This window comes from Periplaneta americana, chromosome 1 (assembly GCF_040183065.1).
Source record: "Periplaneta americana isolate PAMFEO1 chromosome 1, P.americana_PAMFEO1_priV1, whole genome shotgun sequence".
Taxonomy (NCBI): Eukaryota; Metazoa; Arthropoda; class Insecta; order Blattodea; family Blattidae; genus Periplaneta; species Periplaneta americana.
The window spans coordinates 176,715,188-176,742,566 of NC_091117.1; the positions used below are offsets into that span (position 1 = coordinate 176,715,188).

General features: G+C 35.7%; 1 protein-coding gene across 1 annotated transcript in view; it reads right to left on the bottom strand.

Annotated features, from left to right (window-relative positions):
- The window catches only part of Cubn (Cubilin), a 300,325-nt gene that overhangs the window by 251,208 nt on the left and 21,738 nt on the right, over positions 1-27,379 (bottom strand). The window contains exons 12-19 of the mRNA XM_069832790.1: positions 25,683-25,895; positions 23,976-24,122; positions 23,351-23,535; positions 14,327-14,486; positions 12,123-12,313; positions 9,098-9,254; positions 5,678-5,868; positions 1,260-1,416 (exon numbers count right to left, since the gene is read on the bottom strand). Coding sequence (XP_069688891.1) covers positions 1,260-1,416; positions 5,678-5,868; positions 9,098-9,254; positions 12,123-12,313; positions 14,327-14,486; positions 23,351-23,535; positions 23,976-24,122; positions 25,683-25,895 — 1,401 coding nt within the window. The remainder of the gene's footprint in view (positions 1-1,259; positions 1,417-5,677; positions 5,869-9,097; positions 9,255-12,122; positions 12,314-14,326; positions 14,487-23,350; positions 23,536-23,975; positions 24,123-25,682; positions 25,896-27,379) is intronic.

Consider the following 27,379-nt stretch of genomic DNA (forward strand, 5'->3'; position numbering starts at 1 on the left):
TTTTATTTTATTAATAATCTACAAAAATAATGAATATGAGGATAAAAAGTTAACACGGAAAATGCGTATGTAGTTAATAAGTAGAAGAATAATATAATATTCTTGTGTGTCAATATAACAGAAAAATTCTGTAGGACAAATTAATATATCCATAATATTTTCTTAGCTAGCAGTGCATAATAACTGCGGATTCCCGGTCAAACAAGTTACTTAGCTGAATGCGCTCCTAGTATAATGACAGTTGACATTGGACATAAACGTCAACATTATGCCTAACTTGGAGTTTGGCCACAAAGGGAAACATTGAAGGAGGAGAATTCGATCCAGTGCTGTGGATTGAATTCGGCGTAGCTCAGTGGCCAGAGCGCTTGGTACATAGAATCAAGGACCCGGGTTCGATCCCCGGCGCCGGAGTGAATTTTTCTCCTAAAATATTAGGTGTCAATATTACAGATAAATTCTTTAGGACAAATTAATATATCCATAATACTAAAATTAGTGTATTATTTGTGTTGTGTGATGTGTTTTAATAAAGAAAATCCATACAGTTTTTATGTTTATTCAGTTATGAGCAAGTGTTAGAGAAATAAGCTTCACATGGCTGCATTTTCAACATTTGGCATAATGGAATACGAGCTTTTATTTTTGTATAACCGGTATTTATTCAATTATCCGGCAAAATCTCGTATCCGAAACTAGTCTGGTCCCTTTGGTGCCGGATAGGAGGGATTCTACTCTAACTCTTTACCGGGTTACACACACATTTGTGCGTCTGATTATAGTTGTGGCCGATATGTACAATCTTAGAAAAAAGTTTTGCCGCACAGATACTTTGTAAGTCCCAGAAAGAAGGCAGTGCGCATGATCAGAGGACGAGCGACCTGGTTCACAAGAGAACGACTAGTTGAGGTAATAAAATTAGTTTTGTTTCGCTGTATGTCTGATCATGCGCACTGCCTTCATTCTGAGACTTATAAAGTATCTGTGCCACAAAGCTTTTTTCTAAGACTGTACATCTATTATCAGGGAGCACATCATACTTAACGATATGTGTCAGAGGAAAAACAATTGTTTGTATAGATCTGAAGTCTGACTAGTGTAATGTTATTAGTCAGTGATGTATGCAATGAAGGGGGAAAGGAACTGGCCACCCTACCTCATTATCTCCTGGCTTAGTTGCCACATGAGTGATGCCTTATTGGTGTCACTTATGAGGTTCAAACCTTTCTTTGGACAGTTGACTGAACAATAACACTCACTTGCTTCATATTTGATGCGGAAGCCTTCGGCGTTGTACGACCAGTCAGTGCTGAAGTGTACTACGAGTTCATTGCCGATGGACGTGTAAGGAACTGGCATTCTGCTGCCACAGTAACGGCCGACAATCTCCGCATCCTCACCTATACCAGTCTTGAGCTGAAGTTCCAGAAAATATAATTTTATACGAAATAAGAGTTCTTACTTTCATATAGTTTACAATGAATATATATATTTTTATCTAAATTATATTCATAAGACTTCATGATTCGTACAAAATGTACATGCCAATTAGGCCAATATGTGATGCCCTACAAAGTAAAGTTATATAGATTATCAGAGACAATGTCCAATTTCAATTCGTCCACACTGAAATAAAGTTCAGATGATGGTAACGTCATTGTCTTTAAAAGGTCCAATACACAAAACACCCACTTCCCAAAAGGTCCAATACACAAAATGTCCACTTTCCAAAAGGTCCAACCAAGTGAAAAGTCCTTTTTTCATAATGTCCATAGTAATAAGCCCCCTTCATTCAAAGTACCCAATTTCCAAACACAAATTGTCCAGTGACAGTGGTAAATGTACCAAAACAAGAAATTATCCTTAAACAGTAAATAAGAAAGAATCAAAATATTTATTTCCAAAAATAACTTTACACTAAAAAATGTCTCCCTCTCCAGGATTAATGTCTTCCTCGGGACTGCTGTTGAGCTTAAGGTGGTATGAAATGGCCCTTAAATATCGTGGAATGTCATTATTGTTTTTATACTCTTGATTATTAGTCACAATATTGAACACTATGATGATTTGCAATATATGTTCTGCTTAATGGTTGTTTCACATATAAATGGCCTCCTAACACTTGAGTAACTAGAGTCTCCGTATCGGCCTGTTGCTGTTGTAGGTGTTGAATAAATCTCCAGATGTTAACATGGTGAGCAACTACTAGTCGCTGAAATTGAGAATGGAAACCTTCCACTACATTGTTTGTACGTTGTCAACCATTGAGTACCAGTTAATATAAGAGTAGGCCTACATTCCGTGTCCCAGGGGCGAATCTTGGCGGGATTGCTCGCCTTCTTCCTCTAGCAGCACGTCCGCTAATATTATGTGGCTTCAACATAAGATGCAAGTTCTAGAATTTCTTCAGATTAAAACTCAATGACTTTTCCGTTGGACTTTATGTCAGCTTGTACCTTCTATAGAACCTTTTTTTTTTTTCATTGGGCCATAACTTCACTGGACAATATGTTTATCTGAACCATATAAGTATTGGACCATTTCGTACTTTGGATCATATAAGTATTGGACCAGTTCGTACTTTGGACTAATTCCTTCTGTACTTTATATCATGGACATTTTGTTATCTGGACAATTTCTGTTGGATCTTTTAGCTCATTGGACTATTTGCATTGGACCTTATCTTTGTTAATGGTTGTATACACTATGTAGATCTCTCCTTTCCCAACCCACGTTAATAGCGTGTATGGTTTACAAATGAAACATATCAGAACTTAAATTTTAACTGAAAAATAAAAATTGAATATTTATCTCTGTTCCTCAGGAATTGAACATGTTTACAATTTCTTGTACTAGGTGAGTGAATTATCTCCCAATAGGAATGCGGTAGGTAACATTGCTATCCGCAAGCGATTGTGTAGTATACGTCGTAGACTAACTAACGGTCTCGGCGAACCTCATGGTTCACATTAATCTGACATTAGTTGTGCGAGTAACTCGTGTGTGCCTGATTATAATTGAAGACTTGAAGTAAATAAGGATCTAAGTGACATTTTCAAATTTTCTATGAAAATGTGTCATATGTCATATAATATACGTTGAAGCTATGAACACTTTCACGTCCACGTCCCACCATCTACAACTAACAAAACGATAAAGAAACGAGTCTGGGGGTAATTTTTAATTTAGCCTACGTTATTGGGCAAGGTACATTAACTAAAATCACAATGTTTGATCTTTATTTACTTCAAGTCTTCAATTTTAGTTTAAAATGGTAGACAAATATAATAAATATTGCACAGCTGGTATTTAAGTACAATAAGCCAACCATATATTCTTTGTTGTAAATACGGGACACTATATCGACATTTTTGTAGCGAAATTGCAGTTAAAAGATAATTAAAAAGTTATGTAAAATTGATACAAAGCAGTTAACAAACGAAAGAATACTGTTAAGCCTACACTTAAAACAACTTTACTTTTTTCAGAAATCTTTCATATAAAGAAAAAGCCTCATTCATGTTTGCTTATTTGTCACTCGATTAATCTTTTCACAAATCTTTCTGTGACAATCAATTTCCGTGTATGAGGAACTGAAATTACATTGTAGCATTAAAGCATTTGCAATGGTAGATTCCAAAATATTGACCTTTTCACATAACCAATAACTTATTTATTTTTGAAACAATACGTCCTATGGGTGTATTTTAGTCTGGAAGGCAAAGCATGAATTCTATAATCTTAGAGAGGACTGTTATTATAAGATTTTTCTCCTTCAATACTTTGGAAATTGCCGTCCACCTATCCTATGCTGTTACATTGTTAGTATTCTGTTCACATAATTTTTCTACTACAGTGGCTTTAGCCATACAAAATTCATCAAACAAAAGTGAACTGTCAACTTCTGTAATTACGCATAGATATTGTGAGTGGATTTTAAAAATAGTACATAATTGAAAAATTGATCATAATTACCTTCTGTTTTCAGACAAGGCTTTGTTTAATCTCAATGTGTATGTAAATACCCAAGACGACAGGTATTCAAGCTCCTAAAAACCAATCTCTTATATGAAGAGTCCTCCATGATGTGAAAATAAAATAGGATTCCGGTGCTATATGAGTGGTAATAGAATAACAGGCCCATTTTAAACTATTAATGAATTTAAAGACCATATTGAGTCCGATAAGCCGTACACATTATCAAAGTTTTATTGTTAAAGCCGTCAAACGTATCAAATCACATAGTGAAAAACGCAAATATGCAATTTTTTACATGTTGATGAACGTTTTCAGTTCAAATAACCATCATCAAATCTCTCGCAGACACTACAAACAACTAATGTTATAATGTAAACAAACGGTGAGACATAGGTTTTAAATGTGAAATTGAACAATTTGATCGATTGTAACGATGCATATGGAAATAGATAAAATTAGTAATAAAATCTATGTATAAAGGAATAAAATTGTTAAAATATGATTGATTGATCAAATATATAAAATAAAACTGTATAAAAGTTGACAATAAGAACAAATCCATATGGTTAAAAATATGTATAACAGAAGTAACATGAAGACTACATTTACAGGATGTCAAGTTCATGTGTTGATACAAATTGATGAACGGAAGTAGATATAGGATAAAGGTTGGTAATGTTGTGATACTAATAATATTATGATAGTACTTTTGAGAATTTTTTTTTTTTACAATTTTACTAAGCGAGAGAAGGACCGGTTTTGTGCAGAAACTTGTCCACAAACATTCCCTTAATACGTTGACGAAAAAAACCGATCTTCCTCTCGCTCTGTAAAATTGTAAAAAATTCTCAAAAAGAACTATCACAATATTATTAGTATCACAATATTACCAACCATTACCCTACAGCTTGAACGTAACGTTCGAAACATATGAGGTTTTGTGTTCTGAAAATAATACCTAGGAATTTTAATGTGCTAGGAAAATTAATTTTGAGAATTAATACATTTTTAAATTCAATTAATGTAAAAAAAATCGCTAAAAGGAGGGGGGCACAAATGAAGTAAATACTTACGAAAATGATCGAGAGAAGTATATGTCCGTTATTGTAGAGGGACCAGCGACAAAAAATGTTGATGAACGTTACGTTAAAAGAAGTATATGTATAATTTCATGTGAAGATAAAGGGGACATAACGTTCGAAACATGTGAGGGCTTGTATTCTTAAAAATAATACGTAGAAATTTTGCTGTGTTGGGAAGATTAATTTTGAGAATTAATAAACTTTGAAAATCAGATAATGTAAGAAATCGCAAAAGGAGGAAGAACACAAATGAAGTAAGTACTTACGAAAATGATGGAGAAAAATACATCCGATATTGTAGAAGGACCAGCGACAAAAGTTGGCGAACGTTACGTTTACAGAATGACTAAGTAACATACCAATACGCTTTCTTCACCCTCTACATTTCAATTTGATGCCTGTTCCAATAATTTTTTTTAATGAAATTTTATTTTGTTTCTGTTAACGGCCCCTGGAGAACTTACTTTTTTACAGCCTTCGTAATTGCGGTCGAGTGGCCAAAATTTGTATAAGCACTTCTTTTGAAATTATCATCATGGTGGAAGAAAAAAATTAACTTTTTTATCTGCCCCCATCAGAATGTTTGCTTGTTAGGACAAGGTCGCAGTCTTACTTACAGCAACGAAGTCGTACAAGCAGCGTGGCGAGTCCTCGAGTGAAAAGGTCAGAAATGTGAGGCGAATGCGCTCCCCGACTGGCAGTTGTATGTGCCACTCACAGTCCAAGTTCTCGCGGTACCTGTCAGGATGGTTCGGGGACTGAATTTCACCAGAGGGTGCTGTAAGAACGCCCCCACAGCCTGGGAAACCTGGAAAAGAACTCATATATTTGTAGTTTTTCAATACTGTCAGTTACGGCCAACGAAAACCTTTGGCTTTAACTTAAAAACGTATCTTTAGTCTTGTTATAGCATCGCATTTCTTTATCAGCTTCTTTGATGAAGTCAAGGGAAAGCCACCGGCCGGGCTTACAGCAAACGTTCTGATGGGAGCAGATAAAAAAAGTTAAATTTTTTTCTTCCACCATAATAATAATTTCAAAAGAAGTAATTCGAAATTTTCTCGGGCTTCCAGCCAGGTCATAAGTTGGTGATCCACCGACGTTTCGAGGATGTTCATCTTCCTCGAAACGTCGGTGGATCACCAACTTATGACCTGGCTGGAAGCCTGAGAAAATTTCGAATTATCACGTCGCCAGGAAAGCTTCAGTAGTTATTTCAAAAGAAGTGCTTATACAAATTTTGGCCACTCGACCGCAATTATGAAGGCCGTAAAAAAATAAGTTTGCCAGGGGCTGTTAACAGAAAAAAAAACACAATTTCATAGGATAAATTTATTGAAACAGACACAGCAATTGTTGAGCTATTTTTCAACATATTTTCCATCGGAATTGAGACAGTTCTCATGTCATGAGATTGACAGAGAGAAGTGCAGACCCAGTCAAACGCTGGTTCCGATCTGAGGCGGCTGACTTCTACGACACAAAAATTGATCCCGTGGTATGATAAATGGCTCAATTCCAGTGGGGGATATGTTGACAAATAGCGCAACAATTGCTGTATCTGTTTCAATAAAAATATTTCCATGCAATTGTGCTTTTTTTTCTATAAACGGCCCCAAGGAAAATCATTTTCTAGACGGCCTCGTAATTACGGTCGAGTGGTCAAAATTTGTATAAGCACTTCTTTTGACATTCTTAACATGGTGGAAGAAAAAAAATAACTTTTTTATCTGCCCCCATCATAACGTTTGCTTGTTAGTCGGTAGACGCGTTTGTTTGCAGATCTCGAGCTGTGCTCGGACATAGGTTCGATTACCGCTTGGACTTTTTATTTCGTTGTGTTTTTCCTAGGTTTTCCTCAATAAAATAAAATTTTAATCCTTACATATAATAGTTGAACATTATCCGGTAAGCTACGAAAAATAAAGATAATAGAAGGGGGCACGAAAATCGCTCAACTATAGCAAATAAGGAATGGAGTTATATAATGACTACTGCTACTCGCTATACAAAGATAACATTATATATATATATATATATATATATATATATATATATATATATTCAGGATTCTACAGCTACTGCCGTCTTCCTATGCCAATCTCCAAAGCCTTCTATCTTGTGCGTCTTCAGTCCTCAACCCTCTCTTGTGCATGACCTCCATTTCTTCGTTGTCCCAAGTTCTTTTTGGTCTACCTCTTCCTCTTCTTTCTGGAGGTTTCCGCTGGTAAATTTGTTTAGGACATCTATCTTCACCCATTCTCATCACATGACCAAACCACTTCAAACTCTTATTTTTTATTCTATTTAACACTGTCTCTTCAGCATCCATTCTATGCCTAATTTCTTCAATTTTAATGTGGTCCAAGCGGGAGACTCTAGCACTTCTTCTCAAATAATCCATTTATACGGACAAAATTCTTTTTCTATAATATGCATTCGTTACCCATATTTCACTTCCGTTGTTTACTACAGATTCAACTAACATTTTTCCAATATATTTTTTGGTATCCTTCCAAAGACAACATTATTTATAAAATTATATAAAATTGTACTTGTTCAGAGACGGTAGGAAGATAACATGACTATAATGGAGGAATTGTAGAATGATAATGGAAAGAAAACAGAAATGGGCTACACGGAAAAGCTGTTTAAAGTCATTTAACTCGTGATAAATGAGCCTTTCAGAGCAAAAGTGGTGTAAGTCAAAATTGGTTAATGAAGTTTAAAGTAAAAATTCTGTAAAATACAGCGCAAAGTAGCAATTAATATGTCCTTCGTGCTATCCACCGACTACTACAGAAACCTGCAGAAAAGTATATTCTATTATCCATGTGCTAAAAAGGATAAATGTTCATCTCCCCTCTTGCTTAAAAAAGTCCCTTGTGCAGACACTTGCATTTCCCTATTTCGACTATGCGGACATTTTACTGACTGACCTCTCTAGCGACAACAAAATGAAACTTCAACGTGCTCATAATTTGTGTGTACGTTTTGTAAGCAATGTTCGTAAATATGATCATATTACCCCATCCCTGGAAGCAATAGGTTGGCTTAAACTAGATAAGAAAAGAAATTTACATTCACTTCTCTTTCTCTTCGAAATCTTGAACTCTTCTATTCCTTCGTACCTGTCGTCTCGCTTCACTTACCTTTCTTCCCACCATAATCTGAACACACGCTCTCGTCATGAAACAGTACTAACAATACCATCCCATCGCACCTCCTCTTACTCATCTTCTTTCACAATAGCCCTGCCAAGACTCTGGAATTCGCTACCTGCTAGCATCAGGGACTGTCGAAATAAAATTGAATTCAAACGAAAACTTACTAGGCACTTGGTCAGTAATTGATTACTTGTAAATAGTTTCTTTAATCTATCACAAAATATTTCAATATTCAGTAATTTCATCACTATACAATTTTGTTATTCTAGATTTAATTTGTAATTCAGTAAATATAAAATATTCTTTGTTTCTCTATGATAAATTATCTAGCTTTAATTATTCAGGTAATCTTTTCGTACTTTGATTTTATTGTAATTGTAAATTTAATACTAACTGTAATATTATTTGTAATTGTAATTGTAAATTTAATACTAATTGTAATTTTATTGTTGATATTGTAGTTGGAATCTCCTGGTAGAGGGGCAGAGAAGGCCTGACGGCCTTATCTCTACCAGGTTAAATAAATAAATACTACTACTACTAATAGTTTAAATAAACTGAATATTAATTGCTACTTTGCGCTGTATTTTACAGAATGTTTACTTTAACCCTCATTACCCATTTTTGACTTTCACCACTTCTGCTCTGAACGGCTCAAATAAAGCTTAACAGCTATTAGTTCTCTATTAGAATATATATTTTTTCAAAGGATTTAACGAATTGAGAAATTAAAAACAAAACAAAACATGCAATGGTACGGCCCCGTATGAAGACAATGAACGAGAAAGGTGTTTCCTTAATAGGTCACCTTTGACAGAATGAAAAGAAAAAATTTCAAACCTAAAGATAAGTGGGAATATAAGATCTTACCTTCGATGCTGGTGTAAGAGATCTGAAAGCCGGCATCATTTACGGCCTCGTTAGTGTGGAAATGCAAGGTTGCTTGATTGCCAGGTAAAGTGAGTGGTCTCGGGTGAGAAGTATTGCAATAAATTGCCACTTGATGCTGTTGCCAACCCGACAAAACCTGCAATTTACCGTCACCTCCATATATAATCAATTTTATTTATTTTACAGGATATTAATTACGGGCGCACTAACAAGTTTTAATTGTACAGGGAGATCCATTTATAATTGGAGGGCTGCTATAGCGCAAACTGATGCGATATACAGCGGCACTTATATCACTCCCTCCCGCGTAAGCTGCATTACCCACTGCTGATAGCGCGTGACTGTTAAAGTACTGTTTGTCACTCTAACGCAATGGTTCGGTCTAGTATTACGCAGAGAATTTTTCTAATGGAAACTTGCAGTAGATCTAATATTTTCAAAATATGATTTCTGTAAAAGGTGGTAAAATTGCATTAATAAGTTCTGTTGCAAATATCCGGAACCTCTCACTCTTTTAATATAATATTATTATAAATGGAACTTCTGTACGGAAATAATAATAATAATAATAATAATAATAATAATAATAATAATAATAATAATGATTTATTTTAGCTGGAGATTTGGCCGTAAGGCCTTCTCTTCCACTCAACCAGCAAAAAGTATATATATATATATATATATATATATATATATATATATATATACATACGCATGAACTTACAAAGAATTCAACAATTTGATTTAGATGAGAGTTACATGTATACAAGAGTTATTTACGAATTAAACAACAAAATACTATGAACTATTAATTAAACACTGAAATAAACTGTATAGCAGAATTAAGCTAAAATACATAGAATGTTAATATATTTCAAACAATATTAGATAATGGAAAGAGATTATTATGAGACAATTTTGAAAATACAGCACTATCAGGATGATGTCTAAAGAAAGAAGTAACAATGTAGTCAGTGATAGTTTAAATCAATATGATTGCAGTGAAATGCTAATAAGGTTATCTTTTAAGCTGTTTTTAAAGGTGTTTATTGTCTTGCAGCCCCTAATACTTTGTGACAAGGAATTCCATTGACGCGAGGTGGATACTGTAAAAGATGATGAATAACAAGATGTTCTATGAAGAGGTATACTTAGCGTGCCACAGATAAGTGATCTGCTATTTACGTCGTGGAAATAGTATATAGAAATAAATACCTATATATTTTTTTTATTTAATAGAAGTAAATTGTTTAGATAAATTATCAACAGGAAGATTTTGTCGAAAGTAATAATAATAATAATAATAATAATAATAATAATAATAATAATAATAATAATAATAATAATGATTTATTTAACCTGGCAGAGTTAAGGCCATACGGCCTTCTCTAACACTCAACCAGGAGTAAAAATTGCTTTACAAAAACACTACAAATTTACAAAGTACACTACAATTTTACACACAAAACTGAATAAGATAATAATAATGAAATGTAAACAACAAGTAAGAAGAAATCAGACATAATATATAACATAGAGAAGGAAAGAAAAAAGCATAATAAAATGTGAACAGCAGGTCAAAAATAAATGAGGCATACAAAGTATAAAAAAATAAGACAATTATTGATAAGTAGGGACGCAGGGATGAATAAATATATCAATGAAATAAGTAATGTAAAATAAGTAAGCATAAATATTTCACTAAATAGATGAATGAGCAACTGAATGAATAAATTCCGAAATAAAAATGTCCAATAAAGTGATTAAATAAATAAATAAATAAATAAATAAATAAATAAATAAATAAATAAATAAATAAATAAATAAATAAATAAATAAATAAATAAATAAATAAATAAATAAATAAATAAATAAATAAATAAATAAATAAATAAATAAATAAATAAATAAATAAATGCGTATATATGTAAAATAAGTAAGTGTCTAAACACATAAATTAATAAGCAAATTGATAAATGAATCACTATGTCGTTCATTGGAGCTAGAAAGTTCTCTGTGTACGAATCAAAATCGTAATTTATTGTAAATTGACTTTAACTATACTCTCCCCGACAGTTATCTGCGAAAATAAAAAAATGAAAACAATGTAATTAAAACTCAATGAATTACTATTGAATTATTTAATTAACTGGTAAAAAATAGTACTAAATACTTACTTGCTTACTTACTTACTTATTGGCTTTTAAGGAACCCGGAGCTTCATTGCCGCCCTCACATAAGCCCGCCATTGATCCCTATCCTGAGCAAGATTAATCCAGTCTCTACCATCATAACCCACCTCCCTTAAATCCATTTTAATATTATCTTCCCATCTACGTCTCGGCCTCCCCAAAGGTCTTTTTCCCGCCGGCCTCCATATGCATTTCTGGATTCGCCCATACGTGCTACATGCCCTGCCCATCTAAAGCGTCTGGATTTAATGTTCCTAATTATGTCAGGTGAAGAATACAATGCGTGCAGCTCTGCGTTGTGTAACTTTCTTCATTCTCCTGTAACTTCATCCCTCTTAGCCCCCAATATTTTCCTAAGAACCTTATTCTCAAACACCCTTAATCTCTGTTCCTCTCTCAAAGTGAGAGTCCAAGCTTCACAACCATATAGAACAACCGGTAATATAACTGTTTTATAAATTATAACTTTCAGATTTTTTGACGGCAGACTAGCTTCTCAACCGAATAATAACAGGCATTTCCCATATTTATTCTGCGTTTAATTAATATATCCTCCATATCTGGAGGCCGTCTCCTCTATAATACAAATAATCAAATAGTGTTTTTAAGATTTACTGACAACAAAAATATAACTTTTATTAAGTAAAAAAAACCGACATGAGAAGCATGATTTGATTTTTTTTATACAAGCCATGATATTCTCATACAAGAGATAAGTTAGGTACGCCTATGTGCTTCGTGAAAATTCCAATCTTTGCTTTCGACAGATGAATGAAATCGACATAAAGCACATGATATGATTTCGTACAAACCTCTAGATAGTCGTTGCTGCAGTTTGCGGATGCTTCTATCTGCATTGTGAAGAAGTGCAGCTGGATGCGTCGGCTATTTGGAGCGATGAGTGTCCAGTAACAGTCACGATTGTTCGGGTATCGACCTGGAGAGCCAGGCGACGCCAGCAATCCGTGAGTGGTGAAGTAAATCGGGTTCTGGGATCCACATACTGCATAGAATGAAGATAAAATTATTTCAGTACAAGTATATGTGAGTGTGCTTGTTAATTTACAACTCATCTCTCGTCAACATTTCTTCAAGTCACATCACAATGATGGTGTATCAGTAAGACACAATATTCTCACAGTCATTCACTTAATTTTCGCTTCATAAACCTACTGCAATAGTTTCGCGACAACGAGGTGGCAATTAAATATTCCGACACTTGCAAGTTCTTCTTAACTCAATAATTATATAGGTACTTAGCCTATAAGTGTTTTGTGATTTGGTTATGGCTGTGATGTGTTCTTCCACACTTCTAAACACGCTGAAAACATCACAAACACCAACCACATCTACAGCAACATAGACATAGACATGGAAATTCTACATCTCTAAATGAAAAACCAGAAACTAAATACATTAGAACAATATAAATATACAGACACACAAAAACATACCCGCATCAAATCCTCAACACACAATTCAATTTCAGAACACACACACTATTTGACTCCACATTACATTACACAAACGCACTCCACAGGAAACGGAATCAGAAGGCGCAAAGACCACTCAGTTTTGAAGATGGCCAAGAGGGTGCAAGCGCATTATCTAACGAAATTTATAAGTGTGTACTTGCTATTTGGGAAAAGGAAATTGTACCAGAACAATGGAAGGGTCCATAATCGTACCTATCTTTAAGAAGGGGGACAAGACTAACTGTAGTAACTTTCGAGGAATATCACTTTTGTTGACGTTGTACAAAATTTTGTCCAATATTCTTTTGAGAAGATTAACTCCATATGTAGATGAAATTATTGGGGATCATCAGTGTGGTTTTTAGGCGAAATAGATCAACTATTGATCAGATATTTTGTATTCGACAGATAATGGAGAAAAATTGGGAGTATAAGGGTACAGTGTATCAGTTATTCATAGACTTCAAAAAAGCATATGACTCGGTTAAGAGAGAAGATTTATATGATATTCTTATTGGATTTGGTATTTCCAACAAACTAGTTCGATTAATTAAAATGTGTCTCAGTGAAACGTACAGCTGAGTCCGTATAGGTCAGTTTCTGTCAGATGCGTTTCCAATTCACTGTGGGCTAAAGCAAGTAGAGGCACTATCACCTTTACTTTTCAACTTCGCTCTAGAGTATGCCATTAGGAAAGTCCAGGATAACAGAGAGGGTTTGGAATTGAACGAGTTACATCAGCTTCTTGTCTATGCGGACGACGTGAATATGTTAGGAGAAAATCCACAAACGATTAGGAAAAATACGGGAATTTTGCTTGAAGAAAGTAAAGAGATGGGTTTGGAAGTAAATCCCGAAAAGACAAAGTATATGATTATGTCTCGTGACCAGAATATTGTACGAAATGGAAATATAAAAATTGGAAATTTATCTTTTGAAAGGTGGAAAAATTCAAATACCTGGGAGCAAATATGAATGATACTCGGGAGGAAATTAAACGCAGAATAAATGTGGTAAATGCGGTTGAGAAGCTTTTATCATCCAGTCTGCTGTCAAAAAATCTGAAAGTTAGAATTTATAAAACGGTTATATTGCCGGTTGTTCTTTATGGTTGTGAAACTTGGACTCTCACTTTGAGAGAGGAACATAGGTTAAGGGTGTTTGAGAATAAGGTGCTTAGGAAAATATTTGGGGCTAAGGGATGAAGTTACAGGAGAATGGAGAAAATTACATAACACAGAACTGCACACAGGAACATTAAATCCAGACGTTTGAGATGGGCAGGGCATGTAGCACGTATGGGCGAATCCAGAAATGCATTTAGAGTGTTAGTTGAGAGGCCGTAGAGAAAAAGACCTTTTGGGAGGCCGAGACATAGACGGGAAGATAATATTAAAATGGATTTGAGGGAGGTGGGATATGATGATAGAGACTGGATTGGTCTTGTTCAGGATAGGGACCTATGGCGGGCTTATGTGAGGGCGGCAATGAACCTCCGGGTTCCTTAAAAGCCAGTAAGTAAGTAAGTGAGCATAGATTACCTGGGTCAGTCGAGTTCCAGTTGAAAGAGATGCCACCGCGGGCAACTGAGTGATCTGTGCGGAACCACAAGTAGATCTTGTTGTGCGTAGATGTGATATTGGGTATTGTGTTGCAGAATCTCCCAATCATGTGTGCTCCAGCCGATCGGCCATCATGGACCTGTTCGTGATTATGTAACTTACATTTACCAAGTCAAGTTTCAACTTAGTAATGAAGCAGAATTTCATTTAAATATTAAATAACTTATGTATTTTACTTCACAAATATATAAGGCTTAGCTACATATAGATCTATTTTAAATTCACTTAAGACTACCTCCATTCAGTAACTGTTTATTGCGGCTCTGTTGTTTTTTTGCATTGGAATGAGGTTATTTATCGTTTATTTTATGGCGTAAAGCAGTCTTGACGACTGCAATAATATTGTTGTCTTATACTGTATAGACTAATCTTGCTGAGTGTCGTCATACTTCATTATTTAACGGTTTCTAGGCGGAATCGAGGGTGAGTATAACGTACACTGACATCATCACGTGAATATTACAAATTTTATTCTTTGTATAATAATTTTATGTTAACACGTTCTGTCAATCTTTTATGTTAATTATTTACTTTCTTTATCTTTTCCAACGTTTATTCCAGTGTTGGGTAATGTTTTATACAGATATTTTCTCTTCTTGTAGCTCCTATAACATCGTTTTCTTAATACGTAAGTTATATTCAATCCTCTAAATTATTGGTTTGTTTTATTTCTTTCGGAATAAGGAACGTATCTTCAAAGAAGGGACAGCACGGATTTTTGACACACCTTATTGATTTATTTCAATATATTTTGAATATATCACATGCTCATATTCATCACTGTGGCTGTTCCTCGACTTTGGAATTCCCTGCCGAGTAATGCCAGGAACTGTCAGACATCAAACCAATTTAAGAATATACTAAAGAAATATTTTGCTAACAATTCTTGTTAACGATAATAGTTGTTCCAAGTTTCTCAATGTTTAATGGTTATATATATATATCACTTAATAAATATTTAAATTATTATTATTATTATTATTATTATTATTATTATCATTAGTCCCGCGCCGTGGTGTCGTGGTCTAAGGCATCATCCCTAGGACTCGCGTTACGGAATGCGCGCTGGTTCGAGTTCTCATAGGGGAAGAAATTTTCTCATGAAATTTCGGCCAGTGTATGGGACCGGTGCCCACTCAGCATCCTGATGCACTTGGGGAGCTACGATAGGTAGCGAAATTCGGTTACGGAAACCAGCTATAACGGCTGGGGAGCTCATCATGCCTTCTGATTGGATGATCGTCCACCTCTGCTTCGGCATGTGAGGTCAGCAGCCGGCTGGTCGGTCTTGGCCCTTCGTGGGCTGTAGCGCCACGGATTATTTATTATTATTATTATTATTATTATTATTATTATTATTATTATTATTACTATTATTATTACTACTACTATTTCTTACCAATGTTTGTTATTGTCTCACTAACATTACTTATTTCACTTTCATTATTTACTTTTACTTTCATTATTCACTTCCATGTTGTTTTACGGTCTAGATATTAATGTAATACATAAAAAGTAAGTAAAAGCCAATTGTATTCAATTAGAATTAGAATCTGGTTGGGCGGAAGAGAAGACCTATTGGCTTTAGCTCTGCCAGATTAAATAAATAAATAATCATAATTTTATTATTATTATTATTATTATTATTATTATTATTATTATTATTATTATTATTATTAGTGGCACCACCATGAGAAATTTAAAACCTGGGTAGACCAAGAAAAACGTTCGGTTCAGACTGTGACAGACCATATGGTCTAAGATAGCCCTGGACATAAATAATAATAATAATAATAATAATAATAATAATAATAATAATAATAATAATAATAATAATAATAATAATTTTATTTTACCTGGCAGAGTTAAGGCTTTAAGACCTTCTCTTCCACTCAATCACATCTACAATTAATACAAATTCATAAGTAATAATAATAAAGGGGAAGGGAAAAGGAAGGGAATATCCCCGCTCATATCCTTTCCACTTCACTGTTTTAGAAACGAACACACAGTAAAGCACTGTGCATTAGTGGTGAATTTTAGACGACTTATACAGGGTCATCATTTTATTTTTACTTCAATTTTTATTGTACCTGAGTTTCTGAATGTACTTCACTCCCACCCCCTCTACTAATGAAGTTCAACCGTCTCCACACAGAATCAAGGCCGCATATAGTAAACAGCACTGAGTTAGTGAGTATAGTACGTTCCAGAAATATGTTCGGGTTTTCCAGTGACGAAAAAGCCTTCAATATTGAATCATATTTTCGCACAGGTACTGTCCGTTTTCCTACGTCGCATCCCGATTTCTCCCATCTGCTTCTGCTCCCCCCTCTGTAAAAGCTAGGCTGTCTTGGCTCTTTAAAAAAAAAAAAACATTAATTTCTGTTAGGAATTGGACGTTTACGTAATATTATACAACTGTTTAAAATAACTTAAATAAAAGAGCCTCGTTAAGTAATTAACTGTCACGTGATTTCCCCTCTTTCTACAATCCTGCGGCATAACCACTTGGACGGACAGTACATAGCATGTCTGAGTAATTTTTTCTGTGCGGGTCGGGCAGAAGTGAAGATTGAATTTACAGTACTTAAGGTACTCTTTTATAGAGTAGGTACAGAATTATTTCAACATGAGTTACTAGTACGAAGGACGAAACTGGCAATTGGAATTAGAAGCAATAGTCTATAGTGCGATAATATGCACAAGAGAACTGACGCCTGTATCGAAATGAACGGCCACCATTTTAAAAAATGTGTTTAAATATTCATATTATGATTATTTTTTAATTTAACTTATTTCTCTATATTGTACGCTAATGTGCTGTAGACAGTATAATATACACTGCATAATGAATACGTTCACATGGATAACTCAGTTCGTGAGTAAAAACACTTATTCTTAACACAGTGCTGTATTTTGATTAAACAGAAACCTAATGAAAATTATCGAACTCAAAATCGCGATATTTCCTAGTTTACGTAAATGGATGAACTACTTTTCGTCCCTCCTATACCTAGTAGAGTTATTTGTTTTTGTTTTACACCAGTATCATCGAACTACAGTCGTGGAAGGGGATAGAAAACTGTGTTTCCGGTTCTCCAAAGGTATAGGCAGGTTAATATTAAAAATGTTAGTAAAAATAAAATGATGTCCCTGTACAATCCGTCACTCAGCAATGCTACTTGTATCGACCAGATACATAAATGTCTCTGCCGGGGAATGTGTAATGGGGAGTTAAGGGGTAGTCTGCAGTACCTCAATTGAGGTATTTACATCCAGGTCTGGTCTAAAATATACGAGATCGAAATCAATAACAACCCGCATGAAGTTGGACGAAATCGAAGTTGTTTCCTTGTTGGAACATTTTATATTTAATTCTTCTCCCGCTATCTTTCACTTTTGCTGTTACGAGCTTTAGAGATTCGAACCGGGAATGGTTACCGAACGCAGAATTCTAGCTATTATAGCTATTTCAGTGGAACATTCTAGGTCATAATTTTGATGTTACGATGGATTGCGTATTTCTATTTTAAAGTAGTATTAATTAGAATATTCTAGAGTCACCTGGAATCGAAGTTCTAAATTAAAAAGTACGAAAGAAAGGACCGAATATCGAATCATCTCAGGCAGTCGAAACATTCATACAGACACGTCGCTCTAGCTAAGAGTCATGAACGATCCTCGGTCGATCCGCGTATTATAAACGTTTATTTCATACTCAGACGAGTCGTATGAATTAATGCTTCAATTAGTCCCTTGAACCTATTTATTATTGTAGCTGTTCTTAAACGTTACTTAAACTAAAATACAAACGCTGCGGATTAGGGAATTTCAACGATGAAAAGTATAGTAGTGTTGTGCGTGATGCCTAAAACAATTTATGAGAGATCTTGAGTCAGACACTGTATGTTAGATGATGGGTTTGGAGCTGCTAAGTCACAATATAAATATCAATTTAGGTCTTAATAAATTCTGTCATTATAATCAATTAATAAACAATAAAATTTAAATATTTTGCCACATGTAATGCCATCGTTTGCAATTTGTGCCTTACAATAATAAATAGCTGGGGAAATCTACGAGACAGAACTAATATTGTCATCGTAAGGGGGTTCAAACCCGGTAACCCCCCCCCTTGCGTACGCCTCTGAATGCAGCCATTTTCCGTATACACATTCTTTGTCTTTGTAAAATAGAACGAACGCAATATGTTGTACTGTATATGTCTTCACCAAGCTCTGTGTATCACTACGATCGCCTTTGTCAAAATTTGTTTCACTGCATTGTGCAACCTTATTTCAAAATCAACTACCGTAACGTCGAAAACCTGTAACGCGTAAAATCAAGGAGAGGGGATAACCTTCGCAGAGGCTAACAAGAGACCAGTAGTCCTATGCTTGTTGGCTTCCGAAGTTTAAAGCGTCGTTAATGGTTGTGGCATTTATTTGTTTCACAAACTTACCGTTATTTTAACTTATCAGTTATAACTACTTAGGTCACATGGAACTAAGTTGATAATATTCATTGTAATGCAGAGAACTCCCCACTCTCTTTGGGAGGAATATCTGTCTACTCACAACGTTTTAACCTTTGATTGAATGCTATGACGAGTTACAGAAACGGAATGCTAAATATCATTCAATTATCCTCAAATGTTCATTTTTTTCACTGCTGTCAGATGCATCTATGTAGAAGGTACAAGTAATTTTTACTAGTCAAAACTGATTAGGTTACTTCTGTTGAGGAGAAGGGAGATGCGTTTTTCCCAAGATTCCATTGGGTTCTCCATGGCAGTACCAGCGAATAGGGATTATAAAGAATGGACACTTCGCGTCGGTACCTTTGATGTAGCCGGACCGATTTCAATGACCTTCAAGCCAGCTAGAGCGTCAGATTCTGCTTTCTCCCTAGAGTTGGCGCTGACATCACACCAGCTAGCAGTCGACACAGCGGAAATATAACACATACAATTAATACATCTAGGTACATTATGTACTCAAATAAAATAAATTGGACCCATAAAATAACAAATCCTTCATTAACTGTAATGTCTAGACTCTAGAGTTCCTTTATAACGAGAGTTCAGACGTTGACCCCAACAACAATTAAAATATGTAATGATTTGATAGCGCTGAAAATGGAAAAACAAAACTCTTACGAGAAGTAAAACCATATACCTATATTATATTATTATAAAAATATTAAACGAATTCGATACTTAATTTTATAATGTATTATATTATTTTATAATGTATTATATTATTTTATAATATAATTTATGATATCTGAAATATAAAATATTATTATTACAACTAGTTTGTCACTGAGAAATAAGGAAAAGCTGTTAACTTGAATTTATTTGAAGCAAAGCGTTACTGGATTATGCAATAAGGTAGGCGATGTTTGGATCCTGTGCCTTAATTCTATTCTCAATTGTTATCTTAGCGTATGCTCGATTACACTACCTCTAGCCCTTGAAAGTGGAACTAGCCGCTGGGCGCACAGAGAAACAAAACACAGGAAAATTCACTCAGTGTCCATTCTTTATAATCCCTATTCGCTGGCAGTACTGGTTGATTTCCTTCTAAGGACACGAAAGCGATCTGTTAGGGCCTCATGAACTGTTGAAAAAAATCACTCCAGATGTAGGGGAGTAGTGGGTACAGTGAGACACAAAATATTAAGACATATGTAAGCAAGTGATAATTCAAGTATTTTTAAAATCAAGTGCAATAGAAATAGACATTAAAACATGGAGTATAATAATACATAAACAAAAATTTTAATAGATAGGACATAATATACGATACGTGTTTGTCAAAAAAATGGAAATGTCTCACTGTTCCCATTCAAGAGGGTACAGTGAGACACCACATTGTCTATTAACGGACATTGAAATGATTTACATTTATTTCAAAAGAAAACAAAAACTTGCTGTCTCTTTATCTTGACATGTTCTGTAGGCTTATTTAGAATCATTTTGATGTCTGACTTCGAAACCATTGAAACATCTGAAACATTTGGAAAAGTGAATTTTCCATGACATTTCAAACATTTCAAAAAATGAAATGAATTTTTGGTGACAACAAAGCTTATAATTATAAGAATTTAATGTAATTCTTTATTATTTTTAATATTTTCTTAAATTTTGTGAATAATTTTTTATTTATGAAATCATTAAAATTTAATGTATCCATTATTTTAAGCTACAGTTCCTAAATTGGTTACTAGTATGTTCATTTTTAATGTTAGTTACTGGTAAATGTAATATAATTACAGTTTGTTTTTGCAAATCATTGGTACATGGGGACAGTGAGACGTCTCAGTGTAGCCTTCAGTGGCATGTCTCACTGTTCCCTTTACGCATAGTTCATTTAAAAATGACGCCAACACTTCAAAATTAAAACAAGAAAGACGAAACTTTGCCAAACATAACCTCAAATACCATAGTATTAGGTATAGGGGAGCCGAGGGCAAAGTGGAAGGGGAGGGCAAAGTGGAAAATCGTTGTTATGCTCTTACAACAATAGAGAGCAGCACTATTCAGTATAATATTCAAAGCTTATGGTATTATGTATGTTTCTACTTAGTCGCACAGCGCTAGTATCGCTGTACATGGTGGAATTGTGATTACAATGAAACGAGCTGCAAGAAATTATTTGTTTATGGTAAGTAATCTGTAGGCATCGCCATATATATAACATCTGATTTTATTATTAATGTTTAAAGCACAGTTACAAGTGTTGGGAAGAAGTTGTGATGACTAATTTTTTTCTAAAAATTCATTTGGCAAGATACAATCACATCTAACCTGCAACTCACGTGGAGGGCAAAGTGGAAACTGAAAGAGTGAACTTTCCACTTTGCCCATGTAGTTTGGAATTCACTCATAGAGTCTGGATTTCCTCCTAATATGCAATTGCAAGATAGTTAATGCATTTGGCTAATAGTTTACGTTTTTTTCCTGTTCTACGGAGGAGGGACCCGAAGGCTTACACTGCTGCCTGAGGCTTATTGTGCTCACCACTCCTATTCTGTGAATGATTGGGTTGCTGAAAGGCCGTATTGTACAAGTACAGCACACTGCACCATGAACTGAACCCGGGATATGGTATCAATCATGATGATATCATTGATATGTGAATTAATGATGGCGAAATGAGTCTGAGGTCCAACGCCGAAAGTTACCCAGCAATCCTGCTTCAATTGGTGCTCCGAGTCTGGCTGGATCAAATGCAGATAATTTTTTGCACTGGTTGAAACTGTTGCAGAAATTGTCAGACCTAACAAAGAAAAGCCAGTGTTGTTGGTTCTTGACGATCATACTTCTCACCAGTCATTGCAAGCTCTTGAATTCGCTTCAGAAATTGGGATCATAATCTTGTCGGTTCCTTCACACACAACACACAAGCTGCAGCCTGTCGATGTTGCAGTTCACAAGCCATTCAAGACGCATTTTGAAGTTGCAGTAGACAAATTCCAGAAGAACTATCCAGGAAGACACATCAGTGAATATGATGTGGCAGGTCTGATCCGTGAAGACTTTGAGAAATCGTTCGTGCTTCCGAATATCACTAGCGGATTCTCAAGGACTGAAATTTTTCCATATGAACGCAACATATTCGCAGAAGATGATTTTGCTCCATCTTCTGTCCATTATTGCCAGTACAGCCTAGTAGTTCCATTGATAAGCTATTCTTTGCGAAGATGGGTCTTCCAATGAAGCAGGAGAATACACAGATAGATGCCTAAAGTGTGGAACATCGAATGCGGAGCCTCATGTGACACCAGAAGATATTGCTCCACACCCCAAAGTAAGCCTAGGCGTACTGCTTCAGACTGGTGAAACAAACCGAAAACGACGTTGTCAGAAAACTGAAATACTGACATTTCCATTTAAGAACGCAGTCCGCGAGAAGCAGATGGGAAACCTGGCGGCAAAGGAGTGAAAACGAAGGCGGTAAGACGATGCCGCCAGTACACTAAACCACACGCCTAGGTAGCAAGATGTTTTCTGTTTGGGCTGTGGAGAGCAATATTCTGACCCACCATCGGAAGACTAGATTATGTGTTGTAAATGCAAAACTGGACTCATTAACTTTGTGCTGATATTAATCTTCAGACTATGTAGGCTAACCTATGTGACAACTGCAGTGCTTCAAAATGTTTTAAATACGGACAATTATTTTATGTTTTACGTATCTTAAACACTATTTTCAATTATATAGTGTGTTATGTAATTTCCACTTTGCCCTCTCCGAGTTTCCACTATGCCCTCTTGGTGAGGGTAAAGTGGAAAATTAAAGAGTCCTCTTATTTTTCTAATTACTTTGTTGTCTTCATTCATTATAAGATTATTTTTGTGTTTAAATGTTGACAGATGTATAACGTTTAGTTTGTGTATAAAAACTTTGTGATACAACTAAACACAAAGACAGGATTAGATGATATCAAAACCCATTCCACTTTGCCCTATCCTCCCCTATCCAATATAACTTTCATTAAACACAAGTCAAAATTTTACTTCTAGAGTGAAAAATTACGAATTATTTTTTCATCACTCGCTTTTATAACTAGAATCAAATCGAGAATGAGAATACTGTTACTTTACTCATGCAACATACAACTCCACTGTTACCAACATCTCAACATCAAAATTTACCATCTAATAAAAAATGTCCCACTGTTCTAACTGTCTTACTGTACCTACTTCTCCCCTACTCTGAATGACAGGCCGCCTATTTGTTACACTTGTACCCTTAGAGGTGGCACAACACTCAAATATCCTGTATTAACATTTCAACGTAATATTTTCCTGAGAAGAGAGCTCAAAAAGAAGTCAAACTGAACTACAGAGAGGCTAGTACTTTTCAAACGGCATTCTTGCACCAAGAATGGTATACTGTAAATTATTCTTTGGAATAAAGTTTTGTAAAATACCTGCAAGAAGTCTAACTGGCAGTTGGGTGAGCGCTCCAGATCAAACTTGGTGAAGTTGAGTTGCAGCACTTTCGTAGTGTTGGTGATGATGACCCAGGCACAGTTGATGTTATGACCGTACTCTACGCTTCCAGAACGCGGGAAAGTAATCGTGCCTGACAAGTCGGTGAACACACCTCCGCAGCCTGTAAAAATGAGGGAAATAAATGAAATAAGAGGAGAAGAAGTTATGAAGGATTGAGGGAATGACGAAGAAGTGAGGAAGGAAGAAAATAAATAAATTGAGAAAGAGAAAACGGAAGAAACACTCAAATATAAATAGAATAGAGAGGTCTGTAGATAGTGAGCTAAACGGTTCTGAAAAACAAATGACCGAATGAAGCCGAAATACTTGTATTGTAAGCCATCGACCGACCGTTCAAATTATATGCATCTAGTTTGGCACATAACTCCTTTAAGTTTACGAGCAATGATTTTGGATGATTATACCTCATTAACTTAGTTTTCAAAGCCTGGCCAGTAAAAGAGAACCAATCAATCTGAGAAATTAGTTTTCTTTTATTTTGTGATTTACAGATGCTCAAGTCTGCAACTGATTATACTAGCGTAACTGTGTAGAACTTACTTTGCTCTTCTTCCTGGCAGTTGGTACCTCTGAAGCCTGCTCTGCATGTGCAGGTGTAGGAAGATGACCCAGGCACCCGCACACATGTGCCAGAGTTCTGACAAGGTTGGCTTATGCACGGATCGACAGGAACGTTGCATAGAGGACCTGCAGAATAATTGAAGTCAAGGAAATTTGTGCTGAACATGTAATATCAGTACTCTCAATACAAGAAACTAACATCATGTAACCAGTACAGTTTCAAACAAGCGGTTGGAAATATTTCTAAAATACTGAATCCAGTCACATCTCAGTCACTTAACTGCTTCTCACTAAAAGAGATCGGGGTTCGATTTTGGGTAGTTGCAATGAGATTTTGATGAATGAGGAAATTCTTGGAAAGATTCTCCCTGAATACATTACCTAACTGCTTCTCACTAAAAGAGATCGGGGTTCGATTTTGGGTAGTTGCAATGAGATTCTTGATGAATGAGGAAATTCTTGGAAAGATCCTCCATGAATAAATTACCTAACTGCTTCTCACTAAAAGAGATCGGGGTTCGATTTTGGGTAGTTGCAATGAGATTTTGATGAATGAGGAAATTCTTGGAAAGATTCTCCCTGAATACATTACCTAACTGTTTCTCACTAAAAGAGAACGGGGTTCGATTTTGGGTAGTTGCAATGAGATTCTTGATGAATGAGGAAATTCTTGGAAAGATCCTCCATGAATACATTACCTAACTGCTTCTCACTAAAAGAGATCGGGGTTCGATTTTGGGTAGTTGCAATGAGATTCTTGATGAATGAGGAAATTCTTGGAAAGATTCTCCATGGATACATTACCTAACTGCTTCTCACTAAAAGAGATCGGGGTTCGATTTTGGGTAGTTACAATGAGATTCTTGATGAATGAGGAAATTCTTGGAAAGATTCTCCCTGAATACATTACCTAACTGCTTCTCACTAAAAGAGAACGGGGTTCGATTTTGGGTAGTTGCAATGAGATTCTTGATGAATGAGGAAATTCTTGGATTCTCCCTGAATACATTACCTAACTGCTTCTCACTAAAAGAGATCGGGGTTCGATTTTGGTTAGTTGCAATGAGATTCTTGATGAATGAGGAAATTCTTGGAAAGATTCTCCTTGAATACATTTACTTATCCTTCATTGTTATTCCAGAATTAGGCTACTACAATCTCGCTTTGTCATTAGTACCTTTACTTTGTAGTCTCTGAGTACTCCTGTAGTTGATAAGAGAAGTTAGATAAGAAATTACCAATGACGTTTATTATCTGAGAAAAATGAGATACCTCGGTCCTGTTAGTCTGTTGGGTAGTAAATACTTGTGTACTGGTGCGTGTCGTAATGCTGTCAACAACGTTACTGCACTGGTACACAACACAAACTACCCTATTAGGTTGCGAACTATGGACTATGAAGGATGTAGCGCAAGAAAGTTAAGGCGCAGCTCGTCCATCCACCTTACGCTGATGGCTAATGAGTTCAATAAATACAAATACGTAATTAGGACACCAAAAACAATCCGATGAAACTTCAACGCCCCACAGCTCCCAAACCATGAATTTCTGGACATGGATTCCCTCTTGAAAAATGATTAGTTTACCGTCTCGCCCATCATACTAAGCGTTGTCAGTGTTATTTCTAAACACCCTGTATGTTATTTGTCTATGGTCCATATGCCTTGAATTATATTACAGACTTGCCTATGTATCCAGGTTGGCAGAGGCACACGGCTGTTCCATTGAAGGTCGCCATGCAATGACCATACACACAATGGATGCGGCTGCAAGGATCTACTTGTCCTCCTCCACTGCTACTTCCACTGCCGCTAGACGAGGGAACGCAGCCAGCAGAGCCAAAACCAGACCCTACATATCCACTGGGACAGATGCACTCCACGTATGATTGACTAATCCCTGGACACAGAACAAAAATGTTACGTTATTAATCATGGATTTCCAAATACCTAATATGCCTACCTACAACACAAAGTTTCCAACTGGTACGAGATACAGAGGATCGTACTGAAAGTCATGAGCAACACATTGCTATAATTTCAATTTCAACAATGTAACAAAAACGATTATATGATCATAATCTATAGACTTTACACTATATCTTGACATATTGTGACGTCATTAACTTCTATCATGTGACTATAGGCAATGTTTGCAAAATGTTCGACAACGATGGTTCGTTTCGACAGCGTGCTGTCATTAAATTCCTTGTTAAAGAAGACAAATCTGCTTCTGAAATTGTCTTCAGCGCGAATACGGAGATGTCTGCATGGACGCCAGCAGTGTTAGGAGATGAGTGAAACATTCTAAAGATGGAAACACGAGCATCGTAGCTGTCGCCCTCGAACTGCCTCCACGGAACGCAACAAGGAAAGAGTTAATGAGTTCTGGGAGGCATTTTGGTTGAATTTCTTGAACCTGGACAGACCATAAATGCTGTCCGCTATATTCAGACAGTTTTGAAGCTCCGTTGTGCATTGTGCGAGAAATGTCCTGGAAGGAAGATCATCCTGCAACACGATAACAGGTGACCTCACACTGTGTCACCGTGGAGAAAATCACAACATTTGGGCGGGAAACTTTTCCGCAATCTCCCTACAGTCCCGACTTGGAACCCTTCGACTACCATCTTTTCGGTTCTGCAAAGGAGCAGCTGCGAGACCAACGCTACGAGAGGAGGACATGCGGAAAGCAGTACGTCAGTGTGCTCGGAGAGATGAAACGGACTTCTACAGAAAGGACATTTTCAAACTTACAGAACGGCGGGAAAAATATGTGCAAAGAAATGGAGACTATGTTGAAAAGTGACATAAAAGTCTGTAGATTAAGATGATGTACCTGGTTTGTATAACAAACAAAAATTAAGATTTATAACAATGGGTTGCTCATGACTTTCAATATGACCCTCGCATTTTGTTTTTTTTTTTTTGTATAGTACTGTACATGGATGAAATATTTAACGTTTCGAAGCTACGATAGGAAAAACTCGGCTAATTCCGAAGTAAGGGTAATTCCGCAGTTGCGCATATATGATTTTACTGCGGCTTTACAATAGCGTGAACGTAAGTTTTGAGAGGCTGTCAACAGGAGGCATGTCCTCTGCAGTGCTATAGAAAAAAAGTCAATGATATTAGTCGACAAATCTGTCGGCAATACAGTGAAACATCGAAAGTTGGCTGTTTTTCGTGTTTTGCTACACAGCTGTGAAGAAAGTGAGCATTGTTACATATAAATTGTTCCTTTTATGTTACTTTCATGATGTATTTCATAATTAATTACGACTGCGGAATTAACCAAGTCCTATTGCGGATTTATCCGCACTGTTGCGGAATTACCCGAGTTGTTATTTTTCAACTGTAATGTATGCACAACTAAATATATTT